Source organism: the organism of the source record quoted next, unplaced genomic scaffold (assembly GCF_019419815.1).
Source record: "Pyrus x bretschneideri cultivar Hongxiangsu unplaced genomic scaffold, Pyrus_bretschneideri_v1 Contig31, whole genome shotgun sequence".
Classification (NCBI taxonomy): Eukaryota; Viridiplantae; Streptophyta; class Magnoliopsida; order Rosales; family Rosaceae; genus Pyrus; species Pyrus x bretschneideri.
In genome coordinates this window covers 4793918-4813865 of record NW_025999624.1, presented here as the reverse complement: position 1 = coordinate 4813865, position 19948 = coordinate 4793918, and the positions used below count along the sequence as shown (strand labels likewise).

The 19948-nt window shown below is 38.6% G+C and overlaps 2 protein-coding genes across 2 annotated transcripts; both read right to left on the bottom strand.

The window, feature by feature from the left end:
* Positions 1-3488: 3488 nt before the first annotated feature.
* LOC103963913 (fasciclin-like arabinogalactan protein 1) lies at positions 3489-5160 on the bottom strand. The gene has a single exon (XM_009376792.3). It carries the CDS (start codon positions 4994-4996, stop codon positions 3761-3763), a length of 1236 nt encoding a protein of 411 aa, XP_009375067.2. The 5' UTR covers positions 4997-5160; the 3' UTR covers positions 3489-3760.
* Positions 5161-18098: 12938 nt separating this feature from the next.
* On the bottom strand, positions 18099-19003 carry LOC103963912 (protein TIC 20-v, chloroplastic). Its single transcript, XM_009376791.3, has one exon. It carries the CDS (start codon positions 18986-18988, stop codon positions 18245-18247), a length of 744 nt encoding a protein of 247 aa, XP_009375066.2. The 5' UTR covers positions 18989-19003; the 3' UTR covers positions 18099-18244.
* Positions 19004-19948: the final 945 nt, after the last annotated feature.

Below are 19948 nucleotides of genomic sequence, written 5' to 3'. Positions count from 1 at the left end.
AAGTGCTTCTTGGAATAAGCACATCTAGGAAGCCCTTTAAGTGCTTTTGGAACCAAAAAACATTTTCTCTAAAAACGTTTTCAATAATTTTAAAAGCACATCCAAACGAACCCATATTTTATTTGTTATTATATATAGACACAATCTGAAAGTTTAAACACATTCAACTATAATAAATAGCTGTAAGCGAAAATGACTCTCTTTGCGTTTCTATCTAAAAATGAATTTACTACTACAGTTGAATATACTGTTCTGGAAAAGGAATTTCACTTCTCTCTTCAAGTTAATGTGGTATAATCGTTCTTACAATAACTTTCAAGGGCTCTTTAACAATAACTAATTGCCGACTTACATTATATATCTAGCTACCAAATCAATTTTGTATTACTATGCCTCTCATACTCTGTAGAATATCTTTAACTTTACATCCTACACACTAACTGATAAACCTTAAAGACTCAGCATAGTCCATCACTAATAGTGTCTTAACTTAACCACATATTATTAGGTCTTCGATTTTATCACAAAATGACTTGGTTATATTAGGGGTAAAAACTCCAATACATTAATTGTATATTATTTTGTTATATGACCAATGTGGGATCTTATTCGCCAACACTAACTCTACTGTCTTAATTTACTCCATGTATTCATTATTTGTGTCCCACTTCATCTCATGCCATCAGTTAGGTTGAAATAGGCCGCTACGTGACATGAGTTCTTTGGTCCTTTTAGCTTGTTGGCACATTTTAGACATCTAAAACTTCAGAAATACTCATGCTACGAAAAAACCAAGTTACACCGGATTCCATCCCTGACGACTTCGTCATTAGAGATCACAAATTATCCCTACATTAACTACTGAGACGACTAAAAAGCCCATCATGTCAATGAAACAAACACTTGAATGAGTTTTCTCAACTCAGTTGACGAAATGAAAATATTAGACATAGAAGATGTGTGCACAGGATAGACAATATATGTTAATGTTATAATGATGCAATCCGAGAAAGGCGCCACGAAAAACCCAAGGAGATTGAAAAGCCCAATGTCTAAGGAGCTTAGAAGATGATGCTCCCAAGCACTAAAGTTGACCACCTCTTGCTCCTTCCGACCAGGATACATGAAGAGCTTTTCAACTACCAAGGGAACATGGGCGGATTGATAGCTTTATGGCACAAGTCTCCGAAGACAAATCTACCCATATGTCAATTACGCCACGTTATGACTCACAATCATTAGTAGACACTTAGGAAGGGATGTAAAGGTGGTCAAAATGGTGCTCAGAAAGGAAGGGTTGGATAACCAAGGCCAAGCGGGATGCTCAACCCATATCATTGTGAAAATGTGCTCCATCTTGACTAAATGTAGGTTACTCCACCATTCAATGTTTGGTTGGTAGGTGAAAAGGTGTCAACATACTAGTTTGCGTTGGTGGCGCATTAAATGCCAACTTGAGAAGATCCAAGGTTGGGGGTGTCATTGAGGGCCTATATAAAAGAATGGGACCTCTTGTATTGGCGTCAAACGACTTGAAACAGAGAGAGAGTTCATTTATTAGCTGATAGCTCTTTTTATTCCTGAAATCAATATAATCCAAGCAACACAGTGGATGTGGCCCAATTTCACAGATGAACCATTTTGAGTCTATTTCATTTTAGTCTATATCCCAAGTCCACTAAGGGTTTATTGTTTTAATTTGTTAACATGCAAGTTTTGAACGTTAACAATATATAATAAGTTTTTATCACAAGTAATTTCTGAAGTTGACCCACTCCATTAAGATGATCATTGAAATAGAAAATCGATTTCAATTTTAGGCACCATCTTGACGAGATATGTCAATTTTAGGATCTAGTTATGATTAAAATCCTATATAATAGACGAAGGGTACAAATGATATAATGTTGAGAGTATCACTCCCACATCGAGTAAATAAGGGACATTGATGTGCTTATAAGGACATCTTGATCTTCAACGGTAGCCTAAATGGCCCAATTTGACCCCTTTCCTAAAAAAGTCACCTCCAATGGAGTTCCATATGGAATATAGAAGGTTTGGAGTGCATAATTAGTAATGCTATCTAGACACACTTTTAAATTATGTGATGTGTCACTAATAGAAATGAGCAATGCTAGGGAGATTAACATTTTAAACCAAATTTTGTAAAACAAATGATGTGGTTGTTGATGATTGAATTATTACTTAAGTGTTTATTAACGTACTTATTTCTTATTGGAGACACATTATATGGTTTGCGAATTTAGTTTAAAAAGTTGGCCTTCTTAACATTACTCATAGAAACTAAGCAGCTTAATCAACACTTAAGTAATAATTTAATCATCAACAACTATAACATATGATTTACAAAATATACTTTAAATTAATAGTCTCCCAAACATTACATGTGCACAAGTAAATTTTTCAAAGTACAAATAACAATTTCCAAAAAGAAAGGAAAAAAATTCGAACATACAAACCACTTTTTCTTCTTTGTTGTTGACTTGAACAAGACACAATGCTTCATCTTATGTTAATAATCCAAGTAAACTATATTCGCTTGTATTTCTGACCTACATTACACTTCAAGTATATGCTAAAGTATAAGTTGTTTGTTTATCTTTTACTAGGGAACCATTTCGGTAACGTTTTTGCAATGAGAAAATACAATTTGTTTTGATGAAAGTATGATGATTTATTTAAGAAAGTCAAACTCAATACCAAATACATTAGTAACTTCGATTATCCTCAATCAACACATCTGCAATATGATTTGGGGCAGGGGCGGATTCATTCATGGACCGGGTGGTCTCCGTAAGTCTGAAGAAGCACATGTGATAACTTTGACCTCCGAGGACCGCTCAACAGTTTGGGCAGATGGTGGAAAAGAGAAGACTACGGATAAGAGTAGATTTAAATTTTGAGTTCTTCAAGTGGGCTGGAGTTATTCTTCTTCGCCTTTATCAAATGTTGACATCTAGTTTGGAGTCTTTGGACTACTGTACTGTATGTGGGATTTTAAAAGCTTGGAGTTGGTTGCAAATTGAGTCACTCAGTAGGTAAATAAAAAAACTTTTCAAATTTTAAAAATATTTCATAAAATACTACAAATTGGTAATTACTTAAACTTTCATCTCATACTATCAAATACACTAAAATACTAAAGCAAAAACTCTAATATTTTTATAAAATAATAAATTCAAATTTTCAATACAAGTACATTAGTATATTTTCTAAGTGTAATTAAACATTTATTTATGTGATAATTAATTTACTTAAATCTGCTTAAACCCTTGCTTAGACCTCATTTCGCAGCATAGGCATTAGGTCTCAACTCGTCACTTGGCTAAAACCTAACGTAACTTGATTAGAATCACGTGATGTTAGAATCTTGAATCGGCTGCTAATTTAGAGGGTCTTCATACCAAATTGCCTCCGAATATTCTTATATAAGAAAAAAAATAGACAACTATTTTAAACAGCACAAAAAATTACAAGAATATCTCACTACAAGAAAGTAACATGTGACAATTGTATAATAAATAAATGGTCTCTACCAAAGTACTAACCAAACTTCCACCGACAAACAAATATCACAATGTTACAAATTTCCCCCACAAAAAAAAGAAAATAAAAAAGAAAATCACACTCACACAAAACCAATTAGATAAAAAAAGGAAAAGAAAAGAGATTTACCTCGAATTGACATCGCACTTATTACCCAGAACAAGCCTGTAAAAATTAAAAATAAACCAAAAACTTACAGCAATGAAAACACTAACCACACACTGGTAAAAACAAAACCCCCAACCCCCATCCTTCCAACCCTCACGGCTCCGTTACTGTCATCCGCGGTCTGATCCGCCGGGTCCTCATCCGGCGACTCAGCGGGCGAATCGGCCTCCTGTTCGGCGACAGGTGTGGGCGCGTGCTTCGCCTTCTTCGGCGCGTGGGCCGGTTTCTCCGGGGCCGGGGCCGGTGCGGGAGTCAAAGCCCCCTTGAAAAGCTCCTTAGGCTGCAAGACCTTGTCGATGGTGTAGATAGCGACGGGCTGCTCGTCGATGAGTGTCCCCGTGATCCTCGCCGTGACAAGCTTGGTCCTCAGAGTGACCTGCTGCCCGTCGTTTTGGACGGTGAAGTCGAACTTACTCGCGCCGTCGGTGGCCAGAGTGTTCATCAGTCCATTGTTGGACTTCAACATCGACATGGATTGGTAGACCGGAATGCCGTGGTACTCGAGCAGCGCAGCCTTCCCGGCCACAGTCAGGTTCTTGAATTTCGGCAAGAAGGCCTTGAATGCGTCGTCCATCGGACAGAAAACGGTCAGCCCGCCGCCGAGATTGTCCTCGTAGGTCTTGAAGGCGTCGGAGGTTGCAAGGAGCGTGTCGGCGAAGATCTTGCAGCCGTGGGCGGACATGATTCCGGTGATGTTCAGCTCAGCGGGGGCCGGGGTGGGGGCCTCAGCGGCCTGGTTGGGGAGGAGGGTGCTGATCTGAATGATAGAGATGTTGTACGGAACCTCTTCTACGGATTTGACGAAATGGGAAGGGAAGTTGCCGTCGTTGTCCTCGGGGCTGAAACCAACCTTTCCGCCCTTTAAGTCGGTGATGTTGACGAATCCGGAGGAGCCCGCGGCGGAGCCAGTGGCCTGGAACATGGTGGCGGCGAGGGCAGTGCCGTTGGTGATCTGATGGAGCTTCTTGGCGCCGAAGTAGTCTAGGAGGACGTGGAGGGAGAGAATGTTTTTGATGGAGTAGATGGAGAGGTGTTTGGAGAGAAGGGCCGACATGGCGGAGTTGTCGACGGCGCACACGGTGATGGTGGTGCGGTCATTGATGTCGGCGGCAAGGTGGGTCAGGGTGAGGTAGTGGTTGAAGGTCGAGAACTCGGGGTGCTTCGCGAGGAGACGCGTGATGTTGTGCGCTTCAGTGAGGGTGGTGAGGAGGGTGAGCGTGAGGAGGAAGGCGCCGGCGGTGGTGGCCCGGCGGAGCTGCATTGTGTGGGATTTGGATCTGGGGATTTTGGGGGGTTTGGGGTTCCAGAGAGTGAGAGGGTTCTAGAGGGAGGGAGAGAGAGACGTTGAGGAGCTTGTGATTGTGGGTTAGCTTGGTGTAACTGTAAGTGAGGGAGTGAGAGTGAGTGGGGAAAGGTAGAGGGAGGAGGGAGGTTTATAAGAATGGGACTTGGATGTGAGATATATTACAAGTGAAGCCACTGTGTTGGTGTTTTTGTTGATTAAAATTTTTTATTATTATTAACCAACGATATTAATTAAAAATAATGTGATCAAATAGACCGTAAATAAGTGTCATCAGGTGGGTCCCTTCCCATGAATAACCTTGCCTTTCTTGTGTTGGGTTGTTTTGTTCTTTAGTTATGCCTAGAAGAAGAGGATGAGGAAGTGGGGGGGAAAAAGTTTGGCGTTTATATTTGGTTTTATTTAAATTTGATGGAGAAATAGGGATCTGGTGAGGTTTGGTATCTCAGATTTCAAGTTTTGTATAAAAAGGGAGCACTAATCAGGCCTTTAGTGTATGTTGTAACATCAAACCATCTAACTTTTTATTTTTATTTGATTTTCAAATAAACTCAATTCACTATCACTTATTACTACGATTTAATGGTATTCATCTTCACTTGTAAGTAAAAAGTTTTAGGTTCGATTCTCGTCAAAAACGAAGTTGAAACACATTACTATGGAAAGCTCATTGTAAGGTTTAGCCCTCTCTCTCACCTCTTTAATGTAGATACTTTAATTTGTTAAAAAAAAAAAAAGTAAGCTCATTTCACTATTTGCAAATTAAAACGGTTATTAGTACTTTAAAAATCTCATTTTACATTTTTTACAAGTGTATTTTGTTTTCTAATTATAAAAGTTTGGAGTGCAAACAAAATTTTTGAAGTACCAATAACAATTCCTTTACAAATAATGTATATTTATTATGAAAAAGTTTATAAATAAAACCTTCAATTTCCTAATCTTTATTTGTAGATATTCTTAAAAAAAAATCTTCAAATCAAAGATTGTTTAGTTATCCAAATGTGTTAATAAATTGATAGTGTAGGTCCAAATTAATAACATATTAATGATGAACCGTCAATTTATTTGATACATTTTGGATAATTAAACTGTCTTTTATTCGAATAATTTTTTTATAAAGATGATCTTCAAATGAACATTAAGAAATAAAATGTTTCCAATTTTAAAATTTCTACAAAAGATACTGTTATTTGCAATTAAGTAGATTAATTCAATTATTATTGATAATCTCATGAGTTTGATTTGATGATAAGATGTCAAGAAAAATTTTCTCGGCGGGGTAAGTTTCTTTGTTACGTTAGCATTAGCACATGGCATAAATTTAAGTTTTTTGGTCTTTGGAGCATACAGTTTCTCTTCCAAACCATACAAATTTTAATATTTTGAAGGAACTATTCGTAACATTCTAAAAAAATCTTATTCTATATTTCTCGTTAGTTTTTTTTTTTTAATTATAGAAAATTTAAAGTGTAAAATAAGATTTTTAAACTGGTAATAACAATTTCTTGTTTTTATTTTACAAACAAAATAATTGAAGCGCCCCCAACGAAGTTACATCATTACAACAAGATTAATCACAACTAAATACTGAGCCCATCACAAATAAAAACAACTTACATGAACGAGCTTTTCGTTACGTGCCGTTCCTATCTAACAATACAATGTCATGAGAGCAATTAAAAATTGTTAAAGAAGGAGAGTTAGCGGCAGATCACGTGGTATTAGGCATTTTCCTCGTCAGAAATCAAGGCACAGCACTCTTCGCACGCATAGAATCAGCTACCTCACGTTGAAAAGTCTGCCATTTGTGGGACCCAAAAAATCCTTGCCTGCATGCACGTCCACGGATGTTAACAGTGGTCAGTCATCAATGCCGTCAAATCGTTGACCGCTGAGAAGAACAATGGACTGACTGTGGACATGACCGTTGATTCTAACGATCGTGTGCCAGGAACCTGTCGGCACGTACGAGGGGTAGTTTTGTGGTTTTGGGAACAAAGGAGGGTGGTTTAGCGGGAAGAGGGTGTGAGGGATCCAGGTCAAAGTGTTGGCAATCTGCTGCACAATCCAACGATTGCCAGGCTGGCATGACGTTGACGTATAACATAAGGACACGTGGTGGTATATTTCTACGATCTTACATCGGCTCTGGATCCTTCCACCGACAATACCATTGTTGGAACCACGTTATCCTTGGCTGTAGATATTATATACTGTGCTGGTTAGTGGTTGAGAAATTCGAAGAACAAGTTTGCATGCATGTTAATGGCGAAGCTAAAATTATAAAACATCTATAGGAGCCATGATTTTGACAAGAAACTTAATTGGACCATAAACTTATGCCCATGTATACCGATAACTGTTGTGATCTGTAGAGGCTTGTCGGAACGGTTGTAAGAAATTATTGAGTAATGGTAAAGATTGTCAAAACTTGTTAATTGAGATATTTCATTGCGCATTTGGTATGCACAATAGAGTAACACACATGAAGAGAAGGAGAAAAGACAGGACTGATAGAAGAAAATAGGAGGAGGAGGAGGTTCGGTTCTAATTAGGGGTGGTTCGGTATGGGATACCATACCGAAACTAGTATCTTGAATCCCAAACCGAAATTTTTCGAGACGAGAATTTGAAGACCAATCCTAAACCAAATTTTCGGGAATCCCAAATTTCGGGAATCCCGAAATATTTTCGGGATTTTGGGACAAATCGGGAATCCCAAATTGAAATATGAAATTATGAATTGTTCTTCAAATATATAATTCAAGAACACATTCTTGAACTAGGAATTTCATTTCATTTACACTACCATTTACTTGAACACTGGCATGCCTGATTGTTTTTATCATAGTCAAAATTTAAATTAATTAAACCCTTTTTGCAATCTGTTGAGAGACAAAAGAATCAAACCATCTAAAATCATCAGCCATGGCAGCAGCAATAACAAAATCCACATGAATATCAAACAAAACAGGAAAAATATGCAAGGTGTAGGGCATTCCAGGTTGCAGAGCATGAATTAGAAACTACTAGCATCAATTATAAAAGAATAATATATATATGTATAAATATATTTATATATATAATAATTAATATTATATATTTTCGGTTCGGTATGGGATTCCCGAAATATCGAGAAGCCAATCCCGAATCCCATACCGAAATTTTGAGATCGGTTTGGCTAATTCAGTGTTGTTGACTACCTATTTAGTTTACGCTATATGTTTAGTGGGCCAACTACAAATACACAAACAAATATAGGGCGTGTCTAAGGTGCGGATGAAGTGTGCGGATAATCTATACAAACAAGGATCTAACGGCTGAAAATGGACGAGCTCAAAAGTAGAACTAGGTCATTGTGACCCGCTGCATTTAGAAAATTCAAAAATTTTTTATTCAGTTGACATGTTTTTGTTTGATGGAGGGAAACAAGGGGCAAGCGGGTTGGTCGTTGCCACGTTGAAGAAGGAAAAAGAGGGTAAGAGAAGCAGACATAGGGAGCTGGTGTTTGGAACGGATTTGTGGTGGATCGAAGTTGGGTTGCAGCTGCGACCTGGTAGTCCCATAACTTTAAAAAATATTTGTTTACTTGGTGTGTTTGTGACGGTGAAGAAGGGGTCGATTAGGTTTTCTTCATATGGGAAGAGGGGCAAAACGAGGGAAACGTTGAAAGGTGTGTGCGTGCTCAATTTATAGAGGATTGAAGTTGTGCTTCGATTGGAGTTGACACTGGTTGGTTCATCCACAACCTCAAAAGAAACCAAGATTGTGAAGGTGAGTGTTTGAATAATTGCAGAGCCTATGTTATAATGCATTTCCATTGGAGTGTGGCTTTTTTTTTATAAAACCTGGGATTTGAAACCATAATAGTCGGTGAATATCAGTGGATTTGGTTGAAATCAGTAAAAGTGGATTTTAGATATATAGGTGTAAACGTTGTGTTAGCTTGTGATAAGTTGTGTGTTGTGCTTGTGCAACTTTATTGCATGTAGACATTGAAGTATAATGTGATGGGGGAGGGGGGGTGAGGTAGAAGTAGAAGAAATTGTTGTCGACATAGAGGATGTAGGTGCAAGGGATGAATTAGGTGCATGGAGGGTTGAATTTTGGTACCAAGAGTAGATGAAGAGTTGAAACCGAAATTGATAATGGAGTTTGATTGGTTAAATGAAGGGTATAGGTTTTACAACAATTATGCACTTGCAGCGAGGTTTGGATTCAGGAGCATAGTAGTAGAAATTCCATTAATGATGAATGTTGGTGAAGGAAAGAATTTGTTTGTTGCAAACAAGGGAAGAAGATGGAGGATGGTAATCCCAAATCTAATAAGAAAGGAAAAATGGGAGATGCTAGAACTTAGTGCAAGGCGAAATTTGTGTTGAATAGGGGAAGTGGTTGTGAAAAGTTAATTGTAACAGTTTTCATTGAAGTACACAACCACCCTATGTCAAGTGCGTCATACTTATTTGGATCACACAGTCAAGTTTCGGAGGCAAAGAAGGCAATGATTGAACAACGTGCGGAGGCCAATATTTCCATAAGTAAACAAGTGGCTTTGTTGGAGGTGTAAAGTGGAGGAATTGGAAATATTGATTGCACCCCCAAGATATGTATAATGCGGAACAGCAATTACGAGCCCATCTAATTAGGCATGATGCTGAAATGTTGATAAAGCATTTTGAGGATAAGACAGGAAAAATGATTCATTCTATTTCAAGATGAAGATTGACGAAGGCACTTAGGAATTTATTTTGGGTAGATGCTAAGTCATGACGTGGTTACGGCCTTTTTGGTGATGTGATTGTGTTTGATACCACTTTCAACACCAATGTCTACGAGATAATGTTTGCTCCTTTGTTAGGTGTTAATAATCACGGTCAAACCATGGTATTCGTTTGTGCATTCTTGAAAAATGAAAAAACCGAGAGCATTGGGTGGTTGTTTGAAGAAATGCTTAAGGCTACGCTGGGTGAACCGTCGAAAGTCATAATTACGGATCAAGATAAAGCCATAGCAAAGGCTATCGGCAGCAAACTACCAACCATATTTCATCAGTACTGCATATGGCATATTAGTAACAAATTTAATGACAAGGGTTGGGTTAGGGGTGTTTCAAGGATTTGCATTATTGCATATGGGACATCGAAAACAAAGAAGAACTTGAGGCAAGGTGGAAGGTGTTGGTAGAAGAACGTGAGTTGGTTGATAAAACGTGGCTTCAAGACATTTATGACTTGTATGCACAATGGGTTCCGACATTTTGTAAGCACGTTTTTTCTGCTAGAATGTTGAGCAGTTAGCATGTTGAAAATAGTCATTCCTTTTTCAAGCAATATGTACACATGAATCACTCTTTGATTAATTGGACGACAACGTAAAAATAGGTGGTTGGTGACCATAATAATGAAAATTGTGCCCCTCCATTGCAGCTTCGCACGCCAATGGAAGAGCAAATGGCCAAATTTTAACACGGCTTACGTTCGAAAAGTTCCAAGTGGAGGAGTTTAAGAGTTTGACTTATTTCTTGAAGGAGCAGTCCAGGCACGAGAATGAGGCAGTGTATGAAGTACTTGAGAGAGCTGCAGGGTTGACAAAGATGAAAAAGTCGGTGGCTGATATGACATCGGGTTACGATAAATGTAGATGCAAAAAGATGGAATTTCGGGGACTTCCTTATTGACACATATTGATGTATTTGAGAATGAAACAAATAAAACTATTGTCGAAACATTACATACTGAAAATGTGGCTTCAAACTGCCAAATGCGCCACTGTTTTGGACAAAGAAGGGAAATGAGTGGGTAAACACGCTGTCAATTCTACTGTGTCCAAAAGAGCTTAGTTTTGTAAAATCCCGTTCCTGGATTTCACTATTGTAATTTACGTATTTCGTACTTGCGAGATTTTATGGTATTTTTGCGAATTTAAATTAGTTTTAGATTTTAATTACTTAATTACAAAGTTTGAATTTTTGAAATAATTATTAAATCCATAGACCTTCAGGGGTCACTCTTAATGTTTTCTAATTAGGCTTGACCCACGAGCGTATAGGCAAAGGCTGTTCGTGAATTGGGATGAGAAAGAAGACGTTACAGACGTTAGAAGTAAAAAAATAAAAAATAAAAAAAATAAGAGAGGTTAGAAGCTACCAGATGGCAACAAGTGATAGGGAAATGAGGAGGTTGTGGGAGAGAAAATAAGGGGGGATGAATGGAAGAGAAGGGGGAGAATAGGAGGAAAATTGAGGGAGGTTGGTCGAATTGGAAAAAGGGTGACCAATGGGAAGAAGAGAAAGGGGAGAAAGGAGAGAGGAGAAAACCACCTAAACCGGATTCCCTTCAACTTAGCCTTTGACTCGACTCAGACCCGGACCTCCCCAAGCCTTTTCTGACGATATCCGTCATTTTTTCCGGCAAATCATGACTCTCCAACACCTATAAACATCATCATACCACTTCTACTTCGTTGATCACCCAAAAATTTGACGATATTAGGCCCATTTCGTGGTGTACGGCGGAGTCAACACTGTGGTGTTCTTGGTGCCAATCCACCAATTTTTGAAGCAAATTCCCTCGATCTATACCACCATTAGACTCTCCTTGAACCCAGGAACAAACCACAACCAACCAGGGAGGCGACGGAGCACCTGAGAAGTCAAATCGAAGCCACCAATTTCTAGGTTTCTGACAGGTTCGAGGGAAATTAGGGACTTTCCTGGAAAAATTGACCTTCGCCACAGGTATAAACTCACTCCACTCATCAAGATATACATTTATGTGAAATTTGGTAACTTTTGGAGTAGGTGAAATTTTCTGGCGAGTTAGAGCGGTCGGTCGGCCAGTGTGGCGGCGCGTGGGCTGATGCCCCAATTCCAAATTTGACATCCGTGTAGTGAAATTCCAATATTTTAATATAGTTTTGTGGTTGACCGCCTAGTTGGCCGTCACTTGATTATTATATGAATCGACGATCCGACCGTTGGATCGTCACCAACCTTTAATAGGTTATTATTCGTAGTATTTGAGGACAATTGGAACTTACGGATCTGGAATCCGACGTATAGATCTTCCCGAATTGGATTTCTAAGTTTGTTAAATCAAACGTTTACCAACACTTAATCTTAGAGATTGGCGGAGATCCAACTGATGGATTGTCATAAAATTTTAGTATGTTGTTCTAGAAGAGTAGTGAGACTATTGGGAAGTTACGGATCAAAAATTTGATGGGCGGATCTTCCGATTTAGATTTTTAGGTTTGAGGACCCTACTCTTGACCTTGATCGACAGTTGACTTTTTTGTCAACTAGTTCGAGTGATTCTAGCATATCATTTATCTTAGAGTATTGTTAAGAACTCATGGAGCTTAGTGGGCTGATCGGGTTGACGTGTGTCTCGATTTACATACTAGTGACTATAATATGTGTGATTTTTATTGAATTGTTATTTTATACTTAGCCATCGTTCTATGTTTCTTAATTGTGATTTTTAATAATTAGCTATCGACCTATTATTATGAAATGTGATTTAACATGCATGTCTGAAAAGTGGTTTGTGTTGTATGATTGGCATTATGTGTTGAAATGTGGGGGCTAATAGTAGACCATTAACCCATTGTCATGTGGTTTGTTACTTTGACACTTGTTTCACATCTTGTTACCTTATTTCACTTCTTGTTTCATTTAGCTCGTTTAAATTGAGTATTTGGTTCATGTTTTATTTTTTCGAGTCGTTGATTTTTCCTTCGCCTTCCACTCGGTTCCTTTGAGTGATCAGAAACTGAGTATCTACTCGGATTCCATTGAGTGATGGTCCGAAATCGTATCTGCTCGGATTTCGTTAAGTAATGGTTCATAATCTCTTCTACTTTGTGATTCCGTTAAATGATGGTTCAGAATCGTATTTAGTCAGATTCCGTTGAGTGATGATCTAAAATCGTATCCATTCAGATTCTATTGAAAGGTCCGAAATCTCTTCTACTCCACGATTCCTTTAAGTAATGGTCAGGAATTATATCCAGCTTGGTTTTCATTGAGTGGTTCGTTATGCATTGTACTCCGTGATTCTGTTAAGTGATGGTCCAAAATCATATCCATTCGGATTCTGTTGAGTGATGGTCCAAAATCCCTTCAACTCCGTGATTCCGTTGAGTGATGGTCTGGAATCGTATCTGTTCGGATTCTGTTGAGCGATGATCCAGAATCTCTTCTACTTTGTGATTCCGTTGAGTGATGGTCCGGAATCTTTTATACTCCACGATTCCATTGAGTGATGGTCCAGAATCATATCCACTCAGATTCCGTTGAATGATGGTCCAAAATCGTATCTTGGTTTGGAACTACTTGGTGTTTCGGTTCCGTTGAATGGTCCGGAACCCGACGTTGATAGATTTCGTTGAGTGGTCTGAAATCGCGTCATTTGACTTGTTGGTTCCTTGGATTTGATTTCAGCTTCAGAGATGTAGGCTTCAGCCGAACTGTGTCACTTTAGCCCTGCATTTCAGTTTATGATATGTGTTATTGATTGATGTGATTGTTGTCATTATGATTAGACTTGTTGACCAATGTGGCTAAAGAATAACATTGTGCTTCGTTGACTATTCTTTGAGATGTTGCATACTATGAATTGCGGTATTATGTGAAATATAGTGATTTATATGATGGATGAATTGGAAAGCATGTATGTGAAAATGGCATACCTGTGTGCACGATAAGGTGATAATTGTTGTTTGGCATAAGGTTGATGTGTAGTGTGGTACTCTATGATTTCTACTAGAAGTATTTTACGAAAAGATTAGAGTTTGACGATTGACGAACTACGAATGGCTTGATCCCTGTTTAGGGTACGTAGGTAGTCTAATGAGGAGGTTAGATGCAACCATAAAGTATATGCGATTCAGTTCTCGAGTTATGCTTTGCCTTATCCCAGAGACGAGGTAAGTTAGAGATACAGGTATTTAATGATGTAACGTGTCGATCCTGGACATATGTCGAGATTAGGGCGTGACAAGTTTTCTAAAAAAGCTTCAGACTTGATTAACAAGGTTGTGATGTTGGAGAAAGGTACTGCTCTTCTATCTTAGACCTTGAAACCGTTGGATATGAAGCTGAACTGTTTAGGTGGTGGTAATTGCAGTCGTAAAAAAAACAAACTGCAGAGGGGCCGAGGAGTTCCAACTTGAGGTGCTCAAAGATCCCATTCAAGTTAAAAGAAAAGGGCGCTTAAGATAAGTACAAAAGAGAAGCAAAGTTAAAATTGGAGACGCAGGAGTGGGAAGAAGAATTGTCCACGGCCAGACATAAGGTACATAACTTAAATACGGTTTGGTTAACAATATATTTGTGGCTATAATATTTGAAATAACTTTGCATTGATTTGTAATTGTACCGTTCTTGCTGACCGAGCTTAAAGAATGTACACAAGCACCATCGAGCACCGGTCACGATGATGTTACCGAGCAAAATGAAGCTGTTAATCCTGAGCCTAATTCAATGACAACCCAAAGCAGTAACATTGAACTTACAGGCGGCAATTCGGGGGTGCTAGATGATTTTTACGAATATACCATTGAAGAGGGTGTGAATAATTAAATTGTGGATATTCATTTTGTATGCAAGATATGTTAATTTGATGGGGATGAACTATTATTTACCTGTGGTCACAATTGGTTTTTCAAAGTTTGTGTGGGTGACAGTAGTGATGGAATGTGTCATTAACTTCAAATTTTGTACCGAATACCCACATAAATCCATCAATCAAAAAAGCAAGGCCGCAACAATTACCGAAGCACCAAAAAATACATCTCAAAATTGTTTTCATAGTGAAGGCAACACCGCTTCTAAAAAGATCTATCACCTCTAATGAAAAGACACCACAGATGTGGCCAGGAAAGGCAGCTCAACCGTTGTAGGCCGTGGAGCGCACAACCACCATGGAGAACAAGTCGTAGGAAGTGGATCCGACCTATCACAACCATAAATCTTGCCCACAACCACAAATGAAGGCCAAATACGAAGGCTACCTAGGCTTGAAAAGAAAAATCCAACAAAATTTGGAGGGTTGTCTGCAAAATGGTGGGAGAGAGAACGAGAGGATAGGGAATGTGAAGTAGCACCAAGGAAGGCACCAGATAGGCATGTAAAGGCCTAAACGAGAAGGGAAACATAGGTGATTTAGGGAGGGGCGCAATGAGGGAGAGGGGCGACGTGGTGGGACTAAGTGAGGGAGGGCAAAGGAGAGATAAGAGAAAATATTGTATAAGGGTTTAGAGGGTTGCCGCCAACCCCCAAGCTGAAGCAAGGGACTGGGGGCTGTAAGGCTTTGAGATTTAGGGTTTTTTGGAGAAGAAAGGTTAGAGAGAGAAACTGTACAAGAATGAGGAAGCAATGTGAGTCATGTGACTTAAAGTTGAGGTGATAAAGTATAATTTACTCCACAAAATATATACTGCTGATGAGTCATGACACCCAAATTTTATCCTCTTAGATCTCCAAAATAGTTTATGCTCGTTGACCTATAATATTCAAAGACTTGGAATTTTTGGGGTAAAAATTATCTAGGTGATGCTAAATAGAGCTCATTAGTATAAGTATATCCCATCTCTATTAGGCAGATGATTTACATATAGTCTACAAAATGTAATCGCCCTAACATTCTCCAACTTATAATACACTTTAGTTCAAAGTTGATCTAGAGTCATGTTGGTCCTCTCCCATTAAATTTGGTATTATGGGCTATAATTTTGAATTTAATATGAAGACGAAGGATGATGTGCCATGGAGGAGCGAGGAATAGGAGAATGGATGTAACGTAGAGTTGGAAATGAGCCAAGCCAAGCCGAATATCTACGTCCTCAAGATCGGAAAAAAAAAAAAAAAAAAAAAAAAATAAACCCATCGTAAACGTATAAAAGCTTGGTTCGAATGACTTTTTCAAGCTCGGCTTGTTTTTTAACGATATGTTCACATAAAAACAACCTAAACACAAGTCGAACTTGAATTGGTCGATCTGATTTACAACCCTAAGCGTATGAAACCAAGTTAACCAACACCCAAAAAAGAAAACTACTTATAATCATTTTCAGCTTGGAGTTTTTAGTTTTAATTATGGGGTGTGTGGAAGTTTTACTTCTCGCAGACCCTCTTAATTTCCGACCGTCAGATCAATGAATTGAAGAATATCAAATAATATAAATTAATAAGGGTTGCGTAAAAAAGAGTTGTGTGAAAAATAAAAAAGGGTGTGTGAATATTACACACCCAATACTCTACCCCTCCTTAATTATATGCACGTACCAGCACTCTACCCCTCCTTCATAATTTAATTAAGTTTTCAAACTCAACCTATAAGCCTGGCTTGTGTCCAATATTTTGCTCGATCCACAAAGCTGCGGATCATCTTGTTAACTAGGGCCGACAAAGCCCACTCCGGACTTTCATAGCCTTCAACTCAACCTTGTTTCTTTTTCTTCTATGCTAGGCGATGATAAGATTAGGCTGGGAATGTTTAGGTGTTTGTAATCGGGAAATGGTTTACGCACTCTATTATTCTCCTCATGTACTCTCTTGTTTATTTTTTACGTTTAGATTGAATAAATCAAATAAGAATTAAAAAACAAAAACACTAATAATGAGAAAATGGAAGTGCAAAAGTCATTTCCCTTTCGGACTCCGGTAAACAACATTCCCTTTGTAAAGGATCACGGAAGGAGACGCATATGATGAATGAATGATTTAACCCCCTACCTGCCACCCTGTTTCTCTAGGTACCATTTGGTATGTGAGACGGGACGGAATAGAGTGGGACAAGGCGTTTCGTCCCACGTTTGGTGCGCCTAAAATGGGTGGAACGAGCTGTTTCACGGGACGAATTTTGGGTGAATTTTCGTTCCACCTCACCCCCCTGGAACGACTCGTTCCACATCCGTGGAACACAAAATTATAACTTCTCCGTCTCCTTCTTCTTGCTCCTTGTTTCCATCCGAGGGCATCTTTGCTCCCGCTCCGTTCCGTTCCGTCCTGTCCCCTCCCGTCCCGTCCCATTCCGTTCCGTCCCGTCTGGTCTGCATACCAAACGATACCCTAATGAAGGGGTTCCGCTTCTTCTATGTGAGGTAGCGCATACGTAAGACGTAAGAGCGACCAAGGTAGAGCGCCGGCATTGGCCGCCAAGTTACCATGCTTACCAGCTCTTACCATTGCCGCCTGTAGGCTGTTCCAAAGTCGACAAAACTTAACTGGATAAAAACCTAATCCCGTGTCTTGAGGTCACGTAAACTCACACTGATTTCAACGTCTTAGTACAGCTAATACATCTCATGTCTTGTTTTTATTGCTCTTCTATATAGATTTCTTAGATGATGACATGTCTCATGAGTTATCTTATGAGGGACTTAGTTGAGAAGGAAAAAACATTTAAAGAAATTCCTCTTCATAATGAGATCACGTGACGAGACAGATAAACAAATGGTTGTATACAACTGATAGTAAGGAAGATATATGCCACGGGTAAGAACTCTTATATCTAAATACAAGTTACAACATCGATAACTCGAACAACGAATCAAAGATTGGTAAAACACTACCCAAAATTGCAACAAGAAGAAACAAGTTTAAAAATTATTTCAAACATTTGTGGTTGCAAGCTTTGTTTTTGGGACACACAAATCAAAATGGCATAGAAACTACAAGAAGGGTTTTCGGTTCCCTGTTCCTGCTTCCCCTTGAAGTACATTGGGTGACACTAACAGCAAAAAGGACAGGAAATATGGATATGATCTTGCAAACTGAATCCCAGTTTTCATACTTGATGATTCATTCTTCATTCAATCAGATTACCTTCCCCACAAGAAAATACCACTTCTTTATTCATACTAAGTTCTAATAAAAACCTCGGTGTAGCTAATCTGACTAGAGCAGTGTGCTCATCTACACCCAAATTCGAACTCGTGATCTCGTGTGCAAAGTAAATGCTCTTAACCAACTAAGCTACAAATCCCACAAACCCTTTGTCTCCTTACTGTAGTTTAGATTAGATAAATTAGAATATGGCTCGAACAAACAAAAAAGTAAACACCCTCATTAAAATATAATTCAACACATATAAATATAAAGCCAATTACAACAACAAATGATTACTACATGAACTTCTTTCTTGTTTTGGCTAAAACATAATCAAGTAGCTACCAAAAAAAAAAAAAAAAATAGCTCTATGGCACTTGCCTCTCAGCAGCTTCAGCTACAATGGGCAATCTGGGCACCTGACCCAAAACGCAAGAAGCAGACCCATAAACCAAACACACCAAAAGGAAGAGAAACACAGTACTATCCATGCTCATCAGCACATCCAATCCCAACCCGTCTTTCGGGTTAAAGCTCCTCTCCAACAAATCCGGAAAAATCAACAGCACATCAAGCACAATCACTTGCATAGTATTGAACCTCACATATCTGCTAAAATTTGAGTTTCTAACCACCCCAAAGTAAAGGGTTAAAAATACCAAAAACCCATTGAAGGGGAAGCTCTTGAAGACCCTTATGGCTGGAATCAACGGCTGGATAAGGGTTTGGACGGCGGTGAACTGGGTAATCACGTATTTTCCGTACTGGATGCCGTCGAAGAAGGGGTAGAAGTAGCAGACGGCGGAGATGAGGCGGTCGGGGGCGTCGACGGAGTCGTCGGTGCCTTTGGATTGGGTTGTGGTGAGTGGTCTTCTGGGTTTGATTTTGTTGGTGCGTTTAGTGAGGATGGAGTGGTGGTGGTTTAGAGAGAAGAGGAAGGGGGAGTGGAGGCGGAGGAGGGGTTTGGAGTGAGGAAGGGTGACGGTGAGAGGGGTGGTGGGTGAGAGAAGGCCGGACATAGCCATCTCTTTGGAGGAAATGAAATGAAAGGTTTGGGTTTTTGGGTGGAATGGAAAGAGGAGAAGAGAAAGATGCGTGAGAGATTGGGTCATGACCCAAAAGAATATCTCCTCTCCTTGGAAGACAGAAACGAACAAAAAATGACATGTCGTATAAAGAGGGGATTGGAGAGACTGGTCTTTGGACTTTCGTCGTCAACTAAAAATTTATGAGTATTCGTTCTTGAATTTGTAGTAATGTGGAATAATAGTCATTCTGCTGTAACACTATTAGAATTTTCATCTAAAATAAAAATTTTTAATAATGTAGAATAATGGTCTTTTTTGTTGTAACACTGTTAGAACTTTCATCCGAAATAAAGGGTCCAAAGGACAAATAAATGGTATAAGTTGTGATGGAGTTACCTAAAATAACTATTGTTCTACATTATGACATGTTCGTGGACTAATTTTAATTCAAAGACTACAGTTCTATTTCAATCAAAGTTAGGGTCTAAGACCATCTCCAAAGGAGATATCAAATCCTAGGTGGAATTCCTTGTAATCAAATTTGAAGGTATAAGTGAGCTTTAACCGATATGTCAATCCTATGTGGATTGACATATGAGAAAAGATGATGTCAAATTTTTTTTAATTATTTTATTATATGGGTCCTATTAATGTATCAATTATAGATCTTGAAAAATGTATTTTAATTGATTTCTTTTTAAAATGAATTCTACAAATATCATTTATAACAAAGAAACATATCGGTTGGAAAAAAAAGAAAATCTAACATTGTCATATCAGCCATCAAATTAACATTTGACATTTATCTTTTGACATCTTCTTTGAAGATGCTCTAAGACTTCAATTTTAACTAAAATTTTAACCAAACAAATATGAGTTTAGTAGGAGACATTTTGGCTTCGTTTGATTTCTTATATCCCGAGTTCAATCTCTTTCCCTCGTTCAAGTGATAAGAGTGCAAAAGTGTATAAAAAATGTCAAGCTCTTGTTATCGGAGCCTCGGATTGAAAAGGAAATAAATTGTCAAGGAAATATTGGATTTTA

What these genes read in the sequence shown, in the direction of transcription:
- LOC103963912 (XM_009376791.3), bottom strand. Translation starts at nt 18,988, where the DNA reads ATGACCCAATCTCTCACGCATCTTTCTCTTCTCCTCTTTCCATTCCAC.
- LOC103963913 (XM_009376792.3), bottom strand. Translation starts at nt 4,996, where the DNA reads ATGCAGCTCCGCCGGGCCACCACCGCCGGCGCCTTCCTCCTCACGCTC.